Below are 16,906 nucleotides of genomic sequence, written 5' to 3'. Positions count from 1 at the left end.
TACCTATGAGTGAGAACATGCGGTGTTTGGTTTTCTGTCCTTGCGATAGTTTGCTGAGAATGATGGTTTCCAGCTTCATCCACGTCCCTTACAGAGGACATGAACTCATCCTTTTTTATGGCTGCATAGTATTCCATGGTGTATATGTGCCACATTTTCTTAATCCAGTCTATCATTGATGGACATGTGGGTTGGTTCCAAGTCTTTGCTATTGTGAATAGTGCCGCAATGAACAAACGTGTGCATGTGTCTTTATAGCAGCATGATTTATAATCCTTTGGGTATATACCCCATAATGGGATGGCTGGATCAAATGGTATTTCTAGTTTTAGATCCTTGAGGAATCGCTACCCTGTCTTCCACAATGGTTGAACTAGTTTACAGTCCCACCAACAGTGTAAAAGTGTTCTTATTTCTCCACATCCTCTCCAGCACCTGTTGTTTCCTGACTTTTTAATGATCGCCATTCTAACTGGTGTGAGATGGTATCTCATTGTGGTTTTGATTTGCATTTCTCTGATGGCCAGTGATGATAAGCATTTTTTCATGTGCCTGTTGGCTGCATAAATGTCTTCTTTTGAGAAGTGTCTGTTCATATCCTTTGCCCACTTTTTGATGGAGTTGTTTTTTTCTTGTAAATTTGTTTGAGTTCTTTGTAGATTCTGGATATTAGCCCTTTGTCAGATGAGTAGATTGCAAAAGTTTCCTCCCATTCTGTAGGTTGCCTGTTCACTCTGATGGTAGTTTCTTTTGCTGTGCAGAAGCTCTTTAGTTTAATTAGATCCCATTTGTCAATTTTGGCTTTTGTTCCCATTGCTTTTGGTGTTTTAGACATGAAGTCCTTGCCCATGCCTATGTCCTGAATGTATTGCTTAGGTTTTCTAGGGTTTTTATGGTTTTAGGTCTAACATTTAAGTCTTTAATCCATCTTGAATTAATTTTTGCATACGGTGTAAGGAAGGGATCCAGTTTCAGCTTTCTACATATGGCTAGTCAGTTTTCCCAGCACCATTTATTAAATAGGGAATCCTTTCCCCATTTCTTGTTTTTGTCAGGTTTGTCAAAGATTAGATGTTCGTAGATGTGTGGTATTATTTCTGAGGCCTCTGTTCTGTTCCATTGGTCTATATCTCTGTTTTGGTACCGGTACCATGTTGTTTTGATTACTGTAGCCTTGTAATATAGTTTGAAGTCAGGTAGCATGATGCCTCCAGCTTTGTTCTTTTGGCTTAGGATTGTCTTGGCAATGCGGGCTCTTTTTTGGTTCCATATGAACTTTAGTTTTTTCCAATTCTGTTAAGAAAGTTATTGGTAGCTTGGTGGGATGGCATTGAATCTGTAAAGTAGTTGTCTTCTTAATGTGGAAATACTTAATATGGAACCTGTAGAGTTGCCTTATATTTGCATTGCAATTACAAATTTAAAAAGATTTTTGTTCATTGAGAAATCATTACCAAATTAAATATAATTTATATTTATTTTGAAAATAGACTTTGTTTTAACTTATTTTTAAATATTTTTCTTATAATCTTTCTCTTTTAAATTTTTAAAACTAAAGATTGGAGACTTAGGAGATAATCAGAAGAAGAGATATAGAATTCTAATAGTGCTTTTCAGTGAAATTCCAGCAGCATTGTAGTTTTATAATGAAATGAAAGAACAAATCTTTAAACACCCAATTTTCTACTAACTTGTTATATATTTTTTCAAACTTTAAAATAAGATTTTTTTGTGTGTTATACTTGAAATCTTTAAGTTAAATCTTTTAAAAATTCAGACCTGCGTATCTGAATTAGTAAAACATATTAATGAATACTAGATTTATATTCTATGCCCTATAGGTTTAATCTAGAAAAGTAACTATCTCATTGGAACAAGATTAGAAATTGAGAGATGGGCACAGTGGCACACGCCTATAGTTCCAGTTACTTGGGAGGCTGAGGCAGGAGGATCACTTTAGGCCAAGAGTTTGAGGCTAGTGTGCAATGACCATGTCTAATCATGTCTGTGAATAGCCACTTACTGCACTATAGCCTGGGCAGCATAGCAAAACCCTGTCTCTTAAAAAAAAAAAAAAAAAAAGATTAGAAGTTGAGCATTCTGAAAATCAGTATTAGATTTAGTAACATAATGTGAGATAATCCAAATTAATATCCTTTCTTTGTGATGTTTTTGTCTCGTTTTTGGTATTAAGATAATACTGGCTTCAGAGAATGAGTTGGGAAATGTTCTCTCTTATTTTTTTGGAAGAGTTGGTGAATAATTGATGTCAGCTTCTTTAAATGGTAGAATTCAACTATCTGGATGTGAGCTTTGCTGTGTGGGTAGTTTTTTGATTCGTAATTCTGTCTCTTGTTATGGATATGTTCAGATTGTCTATTTCTTCTTGACTTCGTTTAAGTAGCTTGTGTTCTAGGAATTTGTCTTTTACTTCTAATTTACCTAATTTGTTGGTATACAGCTATTTATAATATTCCTCTGTAATCCATTTTATTTCTTTAGTTTTGGTACAGATGTCTCATCTTTCATTTCTGTAATTTGAATCTTCTCTTTTCTTCGTCAGTTTAGTGAAAGGTTTGTTCATTTTCTTGATCTTTCTAAAGAACCAGATTTGGTTTGACTTTCTCTGTTGTTTTTCTATTTTCTTTTTCATGAATTTCTGCTTTAATCTTTATTATTTTTTTCATCTGCTTGCTTTTGGTTTAGTTTGCTCTTTTTCCAGTTTCTTAAGTTAAGCTTTTAATTTGATGTTTCTTCTTTTTTAAAATAGACAATTACAACTACAAATTTTCCTTTTAAGTGTTGCTTTCTCTGCGTTCCAGACATTTCCGTATATTGTGCCATTTTCATTCATCTAATAGTATTTTCTAATTTTTTTTAATTCTTTTCAGTTATTTAGGAAAGTATGTTACTTAATTTTTACGTAGTTGTGAATTGCACAGATTTCTTTCCATTATTGGTTTATTATTTTGTTCTATTGTGGTCAAAGAACATATTTTATATTATTTCTGTCCTTTTAAATTTGCTGAGGTTTGTTTTATGGCCTTACATATATTCTTGGATAATATTCACATGCACTTGAGAAGAATATATATTCTGCTGTTGTTGTATAGAGTGTTCTGTAGATGGTTGTTAGGTTTAATTGATTTATAGTGACTTCAATTTCCCTAATTATCTTCTTGCTCTATTGTTCTATCCTTTTTTTTGATGGAGTTTTGTTCTTGTTGCCCAGGCTGGAGTGCAGTGGCACAATCTTGACTCACTGCAACCTCTGCCTCCCAGGTTCAAGTGATTCTCCTGCCTCACCCTCCCAAGAAGCTAGGATTACAGGTGCTTGCCACCATTTTTAGTAGAGACGAGGTTTCACCACTGGCCATGTTGGCCAGGCTGGTCTCAAACTCCTGAGAGATGAGGTTTCATCACTGGCCATTTGGCCAGGCTGATTTCAAACTCCTGACCTCAGGTGATCCACATGCCTCGGCCTCCCAAAGTGCTAGGTGTGAGCACTGCGCCCGGCCTCTATCCATTATTGAAAGTATTGAAGCCTCTAGTTATTGTTGTTGTATTATCTGTTTCTCCCTTCATTTCTTCTCGGTTTTGGCATCATATATTTGGGTGTTCTGTTGTTGGTACAAACATGTTTATAATTTTGCATATATTGTTTAATAAGTAGTGTATAAAAAAGAGCTATAAACTGAAAGACTAGCAAATTCGAAATTTTCTGGAAGAGTGAAAATCTGTGGATTCAATTATTGGAAAAAATACCTTAGTAATCCAGAAAATTCATACAATTTTTAAAACAGTATATTAGTTACCTACTGCTGTGTGACAGATTGGCCCAAAACTTAGTGGTTTAAACAACATATTGTCATCTTATAGTTTCTGTGAGTCAGGAGTCAGGGCACAGCTTATCTGGGTCTTCGACTTCAGGGTTTCTCATAGACTGTAATCAAGGTGTTGACTGGAATTACAGCCATCTCCTGGGGAAGGGGCTGCTTCTAACCTTACTCACATGATTGTTGGCAAGATTTACCTCCTTGCCAAATGGGCCTCTTCAGCATGGCAGCTTGCTTAATCAAAGAGTGTAAGCTGATAAAGCAATAGTGAGTGTGAACAAGACAAAAGTCACAGATGAGTCACCTGATCTTGGAAATGATATCTTTGCCATATTTGGTAGGTATAGCCCACATTCAGGGAGAGGGGATCACAGAAGGGCTTGTGTATAGACACAAGGATTAATCATTGGGAGCCCTCCAAACAGTTATCTGTCTGTTGTTAGTTATATGTAAGAACATAAGGAAAAAGTATATCTAAATATTTTTATTAGTTGCTATTTACATACCAGCCAAATAATGAAATGTATTAATACTCTGTGAAAACTAAAGTAAAAATGATTTTTTAAAATGAATAAATATGTTCTGTGAGTTACCACGAGAGGAAATAAAAACAAGAATAAATGATATAGCCTCTTGCGGCCAATCTGAACAAGTTTTGTTTTAACTTGAGCACATGTAACTTTATAAATATTAAAACATTAATTCTTATTTCACCCTTGATGATTGATTAAAATATAGCTTCTTTATATGGATAAAAAATTTTGGACTCCGTGTTTAGTAACTTGCTCAGGATCGCTCAGAAATTAGGGTCTAATGTTTTAAGAATACTTGGAGTCTTACTTAGGCTTGCTTTTCTAGTAGATCTGTATGTCCTCAGAATTCAGAGTGTTTTAGTATTTCTTATATAGCTGTACAGAAAAGATCTTACAGTGATCACTGTAGAAAGAAGAGAATTTCTCAACAGTTTCTAGGGAAGATTGACTCCTGAGGGTTAGAGCCGGAGGAATGAAAAGTAGCTATGCTTGAGTATCTGCTTTCCTGTCTGGGAGGCAGAAGGGTATGATGCAAAGACTACTGGGCTTGGATATCTGAGGAGCTGGGCTGGGGAGTCCTAGTCTGCTGTTTACTAGCTGAATTACCTTGAGCAAGTCACTTATGCCCCTCTGGGATGGTTTTATCATCTGTAAAATAAAGATGTCACCCTATCCATCTATAAAAGCCATTGATTAAATGCCTGCCTTATAGTTTGTACTATATTAAACATTTTATATATGTATTAGCTCATTATTCCTCACATCAGTCCCATGTGGCAGTTACTATTAACCTCATTCTAATAGAGAACTTCACAGCATTGTATGAAGACTTTTAAAGAAGCTAGTGAACATACAATTGGTTAGTGTACTCTAAAACACCATTATAAATTAAAACAAATTTATATATGGCATTTAGGAAATTGTTAAGTGGATATATGGGGGCAAAGGCTTATGAGATAACATGATATTTTAGAAAAGTGATTTAGAGTTAATGAATATATATATATATATAATAATTATTTTTATTATTATTTTTTGAGACAGAGTCTCACTCTGTTGCCCAGGCTGGAGTGCAGTGGCACAATCTGGGCTCACTGCAACCTCTGCCTCCTGGGTTCAAGCGATTCTCCTGCCTCAGCTGCTCTAGTAGCTGGGATTACAGGCATGCACCCCCACGCCTGGCTAATTTTTGTTGTTTTAGTAGAGACAGAGTTTGTTGGCCGGGCTGGTCTCAAACTCCTGACCTCAGGTGATCCTCCTGCCTCTGTCTCCCAAAGTGGTGGGATTACAGGCATGAACCACTGCGCCTGGCAGAGTTAATGAATTTTTAATACACAAGCTTTATAACTCATATGTGTAAATTACCATAAAATAATATTCGTTAAGTTCGCACCTTTGTGTGATACCATGTCAAAAAAAAAAGCTAAATGGACAGACCTTAGAAAATGATAGGTGGTACTTAATGGTGAATGCTCTGAAGCCGTCTTAGTCCATTCTCGTAACTAGTGGGGAAAAAACCAATAATTCAAGCCTTTGTGCTATTAAAGTATATATATGTGTATGTATGTATAAATAAATTTGTATGCATTGTTATTGATTGCAGGGCAATTCATGATGTTAAAGCCACAGATCTGGGATTAGGTAAAGTAAGATTTAAGGCAGAAGTAGATTTTGATGGGCGAGTTGTTACAAGATCATATTTGGAAAAACAAGATTTTGACCAAATGTTACAAGTAAGTTTGTTTCTCATTTTCTTACATAACTGAGAGTTAGAAAAATACTTTTAAGGTAAACAAAATGAAATTTTTTTATAGATCTTAAAGACACTTTCGCTCTCAACTTCTTAGGTTCCAAAATTTAACAGAGACCTTTATATTTACTATAGAGGGGTGCAGAGGAGACAGCAGCAGAACAAACTTACTATTAAGTGCTTGCTATGTGCATTTAATCTTTTTAAATCTAATTTACCCTCAACTACCCTGTTATTTCAACAATGAAATAACATTTTTGTTTTAACATATATAGAAATTGAGACACAGAGAAATTAAGTAACTTCCGTGAAATTGTAGTGCCATAGAGATGGAGTCATATATGAATTTAAATCTGCCTGACTCCAGAATCAGTTTTTTATTAAGAATAGCTTAAAAGAGAATTTATAAAAGAGAATATAATGAACAGCACAGATGTTACCACTTGCCCCTGTCAAATCTTAACATTTTGGCTTGCAGTGTGTTTGCTTAAGGTCTTAAAAAAAGAAATCATTGCAAAAACAGTTCAAGCCCCCATTTTCTCTTTCTAGATCTTATTCTTCTTCTTCCGTCCCTAGAATTAAACATTATGCTGAATTTGGTACCTGTCTTTTCCATTCAGATTTTTATACTTTTCAGCATTTTTTAGTATAATGTGTAACATTTTGAATGTTTAAAAATTGGTTCATTGACCAGTGGGATTTCCTCTACATTGCTCCCTGATTTTTCTTTCTATTTTTGTTTTATTTATTTATTTTTTGAGACAGAGTCTCGCTCTGTCGCCCAGGCTGGAGCGCCCTGACCCAATCTCGGCTCACTGCAAGCTCCGCCTCCCAGGTTCATGCCATTCTCCTGCCTCAGCCTCCCGAGTAGCTGGGACTACAGGTGCCCGCCACCACGCCTAGATAATTTTTTGTATTTTTAGTAGAGATTTCACTGTGTTAGCCAGGATGGTCTTGATCTCCTGACTTCGTGATCTGCCCACTTCAGCCTCCCAAAGTGCTGGGATTACAGGCATGAGCCACCACACCTGGCCTGATTTTCCATGTTTTAAGTTCATTTGTATTGCACTTATAGATTTGAAAGCTCTTTTTATTATTTTTTGATAGAGTCTTGCTCTGTCGCCGAGGCTGGAGTGCAGTGGCGCGATTTCGGCTCACTGCAACCTCTGCTTCCAGGTTCAAGCAATTCAGCCTCCCAAGTAGCTGGAATTACAGGTGCCCGCCACCACACCCAGCTAATTTTTGTATTTTTAGTAGAGACGGGGTTTCACCGTCTTGTCCAGGCTTGTCTTAAACTCCTGGAAAGCTCTTTATTTTTAATATCCTGGATACTAATTCTTACTTGTATATATGCAATTATTTTTTTCCAATTTGTAGCTTCCTTTTCTTTTTGTTGTTATACAAAAGATTTAATATGATTTTTAATTTTAATGTCAGATTTGTAATCTTTTCCTCTGTGCTTTTTATTCTTTTGCATGAAAAATCCTTCCATATCCCATTATCATAAAAATATTATCTTCTCTTCTAGTAGTTTTATGGTTTTTTACCCTTATGTCTTTCATCCACTTCGACTATTTTAATGGTCTGAGATAGGGATTAAATTTTTTTTCTTATAGGAAAATAATTATTCTAACACTATTTATTGACTATATTATTTCCCCAGTAATTTTGTAGTGCTACCTCTGTGTAGTATTGTACTCAATTTTCTTGATCTGAATGTTTTGGAAATAGGTAATCCATTGCCCGTGGCTTAAAGTTTTAAAAATGTTTACTAAACGTAATAATGTTTGTTATAAGGTTTTTTTTTTTTTTTTTTAAGGAGTCATCAGTGTACCACTATGGTTTTTAAAAAATTTATTTTCCTGTTTTCATTTTCTTTATAGGAAATTCAAGAAGTGAAAACTCCTGAAGAACTAGAGACCTTTATGCTTAAACATGGAGAAAATATTATTGATACTTTAGGAGCTGAAGTAGATAGACTTGAGAAGGAACTGAAAGTAAGATGTATTCATAAAAATAACATAATGATAATGGCAGCTATTTTTTTGAGTACTTAATCTACAGCAGACACTAAGTGCATCCATCACATGCATGCTTTAACCCCCTCATAACTCCACAATGTGTAGGTATTTATAAGCAAGAAAATGACTGGTTTAGAGAAGTTGAATAATTTACCCAAGGAAATAGGGAAATTGTGATTGGAACACTTTTAACCACTATTTTATGCTGCCTGCTTAGTTTCTAAAATAGTCAAAGGATTTTTGTTGTTTGTTATTAAATAAGCATTTTGAAAGTTCCTAGAGAAAGATGAAAAGGAAATTTTAGACTCTTGTCAAAAGTTAGAAAAAATAGAATGTGTATCTTGCTTTTAATCCATTTGAAATTATTTTCTGTTTTTGTTTTTGTTTCTCTTCAGTTGGAGGTTATTGTAATTTATTGGTTATGTTACTGAAATACTACCTGATCTGGATCAGGTTGTCTTTTAAAATGTCTCAGTGTTCTCAAATTGCCATTTATTGGCATTTGAATTCTGTTTGCAATGAATAAAAACTTGTTAAATGATCTTTAATGTATGTAGTTTGTTGAAGGCAGTGCTTTTTCTTCAGTTGATATTGACCATTCTTTAATTTTGTAAAAAATGGAAGGAAAAAACTTCCATCTCTATAAGTTTTCCTTTGAGAATCTGGATATCTGATTAGATTAATACAAGTACTTCAAATAAGATTTTGTTAATATTATAGTTCATGAGCTTTATCTGATAATTTTTGAAGTTTCTAGATGAGCATTTCTCAAATATTTTGATCTTAAGACTCTTTCATTTTTAAAAATTATTGCAGACCCCACAGAGATTTTATTTATTTGAGTTATAGTTATTGATATTTACCAAATCATACATGAAAGTAGATAAATTTTTAAATATTTATAATTTACTTTTAAAAACATACACCTATTTAATACAAATAACTTCTTTTTTTTAACTAAGATAGAGTCTTACTCTGTTGCCTAGGCTGGAGTGCAGTGGCACGATCTGGGCTCACTGCAACCTCCGCCTCCTGGGTTCAAGCGATTTTCCTGCCTCAGCCTCCCGAGTAGCTGGGACTACAGGTGCCCACCACCATGCCCAGCTAATTTTTGTATTTTTAGCAGAGATGACGTTTCACCATGTTGGCCAGGCTGGTATTGTACTCCTGACCTCAAGTGATCCGCCTGTCTTGGCCTCCCAAAGTGCTGGAATTACAGGAGTGAGCCACCCCACCTGGCCACATTTTTTTTTTTTTTTTTTCAATTGAGACGGAGTCCCACACTGTCACCCAGGCTGGAATGCAGTGGCATGATCTCAGCTCACCGCAACCTCCACCTCCCAGGTTCAAGGGATTCTCCTGCCTCAGCCTCCCGAGTAGCTGGGATAACAGTCACCCACCACCATGCCTGGCTTTTTTTTTTTTTTTTTTTTTTGTATTTTTAGTAGAGACGGGGTTTCACTGTGTTGGCCAGGCTGGTCTTGAACTCCTGACCTTGTGATTTGCCCACCCCAGCCTCCCAAAGTGCTGGGATTATAGGCATGAGCCACCACGCCAAGCCCACATTTTTATATAAATGGTTATATTTTCCAAAATGAAAAAACGTAGTTAGAAGAGTGATATTTCACATTTTTGCAAAAGTTTCTTATGCCTGGCTTAGTAGAAGACAGCTACAGTCCCATATCTGCTTCTGCCTTCTGTCGTAGTGATTTGATTGTTTGGTCAAAGAATATGAAAGAAAAGGAGAACTGTTCCTATAGCCTTTTGAGATAATTGTGATATTCTCTTTTCATATGCTACTTGTGAAGGTAGGGGGCACAGTCTACAAGACTGTCCTTCCTTCTCATACCAACTGTGAGTTCAGGAGGTTCCCTAGAGCACTTCAGGTTTGATAATTCACTAGTACTCTTAGAACTCACCAAATCATGTTATACCCAGTATGGTTTGGTTTATTACAGGGAAGGGATACTGATTGAAATCAGCCAACAGAAAAGTGCATAGGGCAGGGTCCAGGAAAGTTCCAAACATGACGTTTCAGTTGTCTTTTCTCTGTAATGTACAGTATTACTCTCCTGGCAGTGAAGTTTGACAGTAGCATGACGTGTTGCCAACCAGGAAGCTCGTCTGAGACTTGACCAGAGATTTTATTGAGGCTCCATAGTTGACTGCCTAAGTGGCTGACCTTTTGTCTCTAGCCCCTCTAGAGGTGGAGCAGATACTGTGTGGTCAAAGGCCCCCATCATATATCACATTGTTAGACTGTCTGGTGGCTAATGCCCCCAGATAAACAAAGACACTCTTAGGCAGGACATGTCAAGGGCCTAGAAATTCCCTCCGGGTTATGGAGAACAAAAGCCAAACCTCCCTTTGGGTAAGATTAATTCTCTACTATACACTGTTACATTAAAATCTTTTGGTCTGTCTTTATACTCTGAATGAATCCTTTCCCCATGCATGATTCTATAACATTATGAATTAATATTCTGGAAAATACTGGTTCACTGAGGTACATAGATCTCAGATGTTGATACATTTCTAAATATGGGTACACTCTCAGGCTGATAGGGGTGGATATGTTTTTCAACTTAAATTTTCACTTAAAAGCTTGCATTTTATCATTAGCAACAAATACTGTTATTTTCCTTGAAATAAGACTCATTTTGTTCATTTTTTAGAAGATGCCTGCCAAATACCCAAATTTGAATAAACCAAGTTTGTTAATCTTTCAAATAAAAATATATTCTAGATTAAAAAGCAGTTTATTCAGCTCACAACTCAAGCAATCACAGAAGTACTTTTACATACTTTCCATTTTGTCACAGGATTTTAAAAGTGAACTCAGGGGTTGAGGTTATCCTTGTAAAATGGATACATTTGCTATTTCATGAAAGACTTTTTAAAATGAAACCGGCTTTTTTTCTTTTTTATGTCCAGTATGGGACAGTAGAGACAACGACTACTGGTATGGTTTGATGCCATTTGCCTTGAATTGTGCAAAGGTGCAAGCAGTTTTATCCACCATTGTTTTTATGCCATCAGGAAATGTCAGCATAGTAAAAAAGAAAAGCAAAGAATGTCTTAGAGTTACTATGAAAATAGTTCTGACCTTAGAGTCCCCCTAAAAAGGTCTCAGGACCCCAGCAGTCTTTGAACTGCACTTTGCGAACAACTAATCTATATAAAATGTGAGACGATGGTTATTTTTGTGCAAGGTAGCACAAGATTGAATAAACTTTGCTCTTTATTCTATTTGTTTTTATTTTGCTGGCAAGGAAAATAATGGACTAAATATTTGCTTTACATTTTAGTAGATACAAGAAATCAGAAGCCAGATTTAAGAATAATCAACAAATTGGTCATTCTCACCTATATTTACTCTTATAGCAATCAGACCTTATTGTTTTTGTTTAGCTAACTTTGTACTTTAACTAGAGGCTATTAAATCATTAATAATGTTTTTGAATTATGTAAGTCTTTCAAACCAGGAAGCTAAGTATAATCTATACATTCAGGTGGAAACATCTTTGGCTAAGATGATAAAGCATAATTAATCTTAAGTCAAAAGACATCTTCATAGTTGAGGTGCTAAACCAAAAGGGAATGCACGAATGTAATTGTTTTTCCTAGTCATGAAAATAAGCTGATTTTCTTTTGAAAACTAAAACTTTGTTCACTGGCATATTCCTGCATTTTTAGTATCTCATGGTTGCCTTCCAAATTTAAATTGTAATTATTATTGGATTATTTTGGAAGGTCACATTCATTTATGTAATTCTGTACCAGTAGAGCCATCTCTGTTGAGCAATGCCATTGAGTGTTGAAATAGACTATATTTTTGGCTTAAAATTTCAGAACTTGTGGCTGGGCATGGTGGCTCATGCCTGTAATCCCAGCACTTTGGAAGGCCAAGGTGGGTGGATCAGCTGAGATCAGGAGTTCAAGACTAGCCTGACCAATATGGTGAAACCCCGTCTCTACTAAAAATAGAAAAACTAGCCGGGCGTGGTGGCAGGCGCCTATAGTCCCAGCTACTTAGGAGGCTGAGACAGGAGAACTGCTTGAACCCAGGAGGCAGAGGTTGCAGTGAGCCGAGATGGTGCCACTGCACTTCAACCTGGACAACAGAACAAGACTCCATCTCAAAAAAAAGAAAATTCTAGAACTTGTATAGTTCTTTGTAAAGGTGTTAAAAATAATAGAGACTAATTCGTAGATTCCCATATTACAAGATGGGAACTACAAAATTAATATAAATATATCTTGTTATGATTTTGAAATTCTTTGATCTGTTAAACTTTTTTTTGTCCTATCTCTATATTTCAGAGTATAGATAAACCTTTCTCCTATCCCTCCATTAAGTTTTTTGTTCATGATGATTAATGGAAATTAGTTCATTGGGAGACTGCTGTAGCATTCGTAAATTCCTTATAAATAATGTCTGAATTAAATGCTCTGTTCTTTACTTTGCCTTTGTTTCTCCAGTTTCTCTTATAGCATTGTTTTTAATGAATCTGCAGCATTGCAAAATAAATTATGTAATTTGGATTTTAACTCTGTGCAAGTATTGGAATAAAATCCTCATGGTGTGTAAAATAGCCTAATCGGTATTGAGCAATGTAAGGAATATAGTAGATTTTGAAGTATTTGTTGAATAAGTAAATGAAAATTTTATGTTGGATACCAGTTATTGATTTTCAGTTCTGTTCAATAAATACTAGTTTCTACTATACACATGATATCTTGTTAGGCAGTGAACACTGAGTTTTAAGGATATTAATCATATTTACTCATTCATTCAGCATATATTGTGTGCTTTGTATTGTGCACACATATTTTTACAAATTTGATTAGTTTACTCTGAAAATTTGATTTTTAAAAGCAGAGCCAATTTTTAGGGGTTTTTTTTTGAGATAAAGCTTTTATTAGTACACATTTGTTTATATCATGCTTTTTAGATAGAATAATGTCAAACTTTCAATGAACAGGTAAATTTTTCAAGTCATATTAGGATAGGTAAGAGTTGATTGGAGTAGGAAGATAAAATTTAGTTTCACTTTTGTTTGGAGAATTTTATTTTTAATTCCATATTGAGTTTACAGAGCTCTAGAGACAGGGAATGGTTTTAAAAAAGGAAAAGGTTAAGAACAAAAGCGTACCCTCCTTGTTAAAAGGTCCCTGGTCATTCTCACATTAGGATCTAAGAGGAAAGTACCCCCAGGCACACTTGAACGACACTAGTTATGAGAAAAATCCCTGTGTGCACTCAATAGAGTGTTCTTGCTGGAGCAAAACTCCAGTATTCTGCTAGATTTTGTTTTTATAACTGGATGCTTTTAATACGAGTAATATGCACATGGTCCTAGGATATTACTTTTTAAGCTAGGAATTATTAATCCTAACTGAATCATTTACAGAAACTTTTCTCCCCTTGTGATTTATTTTTGCAATTTTTATCAAATAATGCAAAAAGTTTATAAAGTCAAATAGAACTGAAAAGATTATAACAGAAATAACTATCACTGCATCACCTACCTCATTACTTATATTTTAAGAGATAAAGTAATTTTTTAATACTTTTAGTATGTCTTTATTTACTGCCATATTTCTATATAAAAGTCTTACACTACTTCTCTTGATTTAACAGTATTTCCTCTTCGATAGGTGTAATTATACACTACTTTCTGTCATCCCTTCTCACAGTATTAATATATTTCATTTTATTATATTTGTAATTCCCCTCAAGTTGATTTAGGTGCCTTTCCTTTGTGCACTCACAGGAAAAAGAAACCCCAAATCTTTACTTTGCTCTGTGGTAGCCGAGTATTGTAATTGGCTACTTAATTTACCCGTATCACTTCACTACCAAACATAAGTCCACTGAAGGCAAATACTGTTTGTTCCCAGTTCATTGTCATATACACTTCAATGCCTGGCACAGAGTAGGCATGTAATAGTAGACAGTATTGGTTGTTATTGAATTGAAATTCCTTAAGCTAGCATATAAGATTTTTAGTAACCTGATTTCTGCCTGTCTTTCCAGCCTCATTACCAACCCTACCCTTTTTGCAGCTTCTGTGCTAGCTATACCATAGTGCCATTGCACACTCTGCAGGCTGTCTGACTTTGCTGATGTTGTGTTTTCTGTCTAGACACTCTTCATTATCTACCTGGAAGGCTCACCATATGCAGACCTAGCTTAGATATTATATCCTCATTGAAATCTTTCTAGATCCCATGAGCAAAATGGCTGTCTCATTTTTGCCCCTGGTGTTATTATTTAGTACAGTGTAATAGGAGCTTGGGATCTGGAATCAGGTCTGGAGTCAGGCCTGGAATCAGTCTGGTTCCATCACTTACTAGCAGTGTGACTTCAGACAGGTTAGTTAATTTCTTCATACTTCAGTTTTCCCATGTATCAGATGGAAATAATAATTAGGTTATTAGGCTTTTAAAACACACATACATGTGCATATGTAACACAGTACTTGATACTTGAGTAAGTACCCAATAAATGTTAACTTTTTATTATTAGCTCTAATACTTTAACTTGTAGATGGTTACTGCTATGCTTGTCTCCCTAGCTAAACTGAGCCACTTAGGGTTAGGAACAGTCTTATTTAATAATCATAGCTCTGTTTTCTAGCACAGTGCCCAGCCCAAGAATATATGGATTGTTGCTGAAGTATATAAAATGAGTGGGTGTCAATTTTCTCTTTCTGATTATTATTGCTTTGCAGTGATTTTCTTTTCACCACACAAAAAATGTGTATTTCCAGTGCTTTGCAATGCTTGGCACGTACTAGATCCTTAATGCATTTTTGTATTAACGAACACATGAAAAAACTTAGGAAATGTGGGACTACTTATTGTACTGTTTATAGTATGTCTATTTACCTATTGATCTTTTTTTTTTTCTTATGCAACTGTTTTATTAGTATGCTGTAGTGAAATAGTTTGCAAATGTTCTCATTGGCTCTAATGATCAAGAGGAATAAAAAGAAACAAGATTTTATTTTGCTACAAATAATGTGGTGATTTTTCTTTCCAGAAACGAAATCCTGAAGTTCGACATGTAGATTTGGAGATACTGTGAGTTTGATGGAATGAATCACCTGGGTGGGGACCTTGGAAACAAGTTTGTCCGTCCACTCTACAAAGTTTCCTCCTCTCCTACGCTGAAGGACTCAGTGCCATGCAGAAGCCTTTTTTTTTTAAGATGAAGGAAATATCTTATGTAAAGAGCAATTCAGCAGGACACAGAACTAAAACTACTTCTTACATCTAAGAGAGACACTACAAGTTGAATCAATTTGCAAATCATGTTTTTATGCTTCCATAGGGAAGATTTTGGTTATTTAAATTGTTCATAATGTCCCATATTTCACCTGTTCAGTGTATGCTGTACTTTGCAATCATCTTTCTTTTTTTCACATTGGTAAAAATAAGTGGCATCCATAGGATCATGATTTTTAATTTGTTGCCACTGAAGATTTCACTCCATCAGAATCTGCCAATCTTGAACATTCTGGCTATATCTTGTTATGTAGTTTTTAAACCACTCCGTTTCAAAGTCTGTCTTTCCTTATAGAATGTGGAAATTATTTCTCCATACTTTGTGATTTTGACCTGAGTGCTAAGAGAATCACTCTCCTTACCTAGTTATCTACAAATGTTCATTCCAGAAATGTTTAGTTACTGAATTGAATGACGACGTCTCAGTATACTCTTTTAGGTCATAGTAGTTGCCGCTTTGTAAAATTTCTTTTTTCTTCTTTGCTCTTTTTCCCTTATTTGGTTTAATTTTTCTAATGTTAGGAGGTACAGTCCTAGATGTTCCCATGGGCCAGTGTGATGACTTTTTTTTAAATGAGGTTCAGTACCATAATGTTTATTTACTGGGAGATAATGCATTTATAAACATTTTAAAATTCTGTAAAATGGGTTAGAAATATTTATAATTTTACAGCCAGGGCAGCATTTGACTTTTAATTTATTTAAAAGGCGGCACTACTTATGTAAATCTGAGCTGTGGGATATTTCTTGCTTTAAGAGAGACAGAATCTCTCACTGAAACTCATGGTCATGATTTTGTATAATATAGTTCATAGTGTGTCTGTGAGTTTCTTCCAGTTACAAATGGGCATTTAGCATAGAATATTGACTATAACATGTAAGTAAATAGCTTTCTACTGACCCTAAGTTATCAAGGTGAAAAAAACATGCAATTCAGTAATCGAAAATGTGGTGAAAAGCTACAGTTGTCATCATCAAAACAACTCATAACGTACTTTAAAATGTTCGGGTAGCAATGAGCATTGTTTATATGAGAATGGTGGCTGGGTGATCTCTTTGCTGAATAAATGAGTTGTTAACATGTGGACCCAACTGCCTGTGTGAGATCTATGTCTTAAAACGTACTGAAATGGAAATTTATGAATTATTACAAATTGTAATGCTGGAAACAAAAAATAAATCCTTGGTTAAAGGGTTTGTAATGGTGATTTTTGATCTAGAAATCTCATTTACTGGAAAAATTACAAGCATTTACATTGGTGTTTTTGTGTGTGTTTTTTTTTTTTTTTTACTGTTAGAGTATTTTGCATACTGTACATTTTAAGTAAAATAACATTCCAGTTTTATTTTTAAGATCGAAAATTGTTTTATATATATATATATAATTTGATACTCTATTCTTAAAGTTTCAAATTCCTTACCCCTTCTTTACAAAAAAAAAAAACTTAGTTTTTTTACCCATTACGATTCACT

At 34.9% G+C, this 16,906-nt stretch overlaps 1 protein-coding gene across 2 annotated transcripts in view; it reads left to right on the top strand.

The window, feature by feature from the left end:
* SLC30A9 (solute carrier family 30 member 9) overlaps positions 1-16,639 on the top strand; it is a 104,746-nt gene extending 88,107 nt beyond the window's left edge. Inside the window, exons 16-18 of one of the 2 annotated variants that reach the window (XM_023224506.1) lie at positions 5,973-6,102; positions 8,003-8,116; positions 15,189-16,639. In XM_023224506.1, coding sequence (XP_023080274.1) covers positions 5,973-6,102; positions 8,003-8,116; positions 15,189-15,233 — 289 coding nt within the window. In that variant the 3' untranslated portion in view covers positions 15,234-16,639. The remainder of the gene's footprint in view (positions 1-5,972; positions 6,103-8,002; positions 8,117-15,188) is intronic. The other variant, XM_023224508.1, reaches the window with a different exon arrangement.
* The last annotated feature ends 267 nt before the right edge of the window (positions 16,640-16,906 follow it).

The sequence above is a fragment of the Piliocolobus tephrosceles genome, chromosome 3 (assembly GCF_002776525.5).
Source record: "Piliocolobus tephrosceles isolate RC106 chromosome 3, ASM277652v3, whole genome shotgun sequence".
In the NCBI taxonomy this organism is placed as follows: domain Eukaryota; kingdom Metazoa; phylum Chordata; class Mammalia; order Primates; family Cercopithecidae; genus Piliocolobus; species Piliocolobus tephrosceles.
The sequence above is the reverse complement of the archived record's forward strand: the minus strand, read 5'-3'. Positions and strand labels throughout refer to the sequence as shown.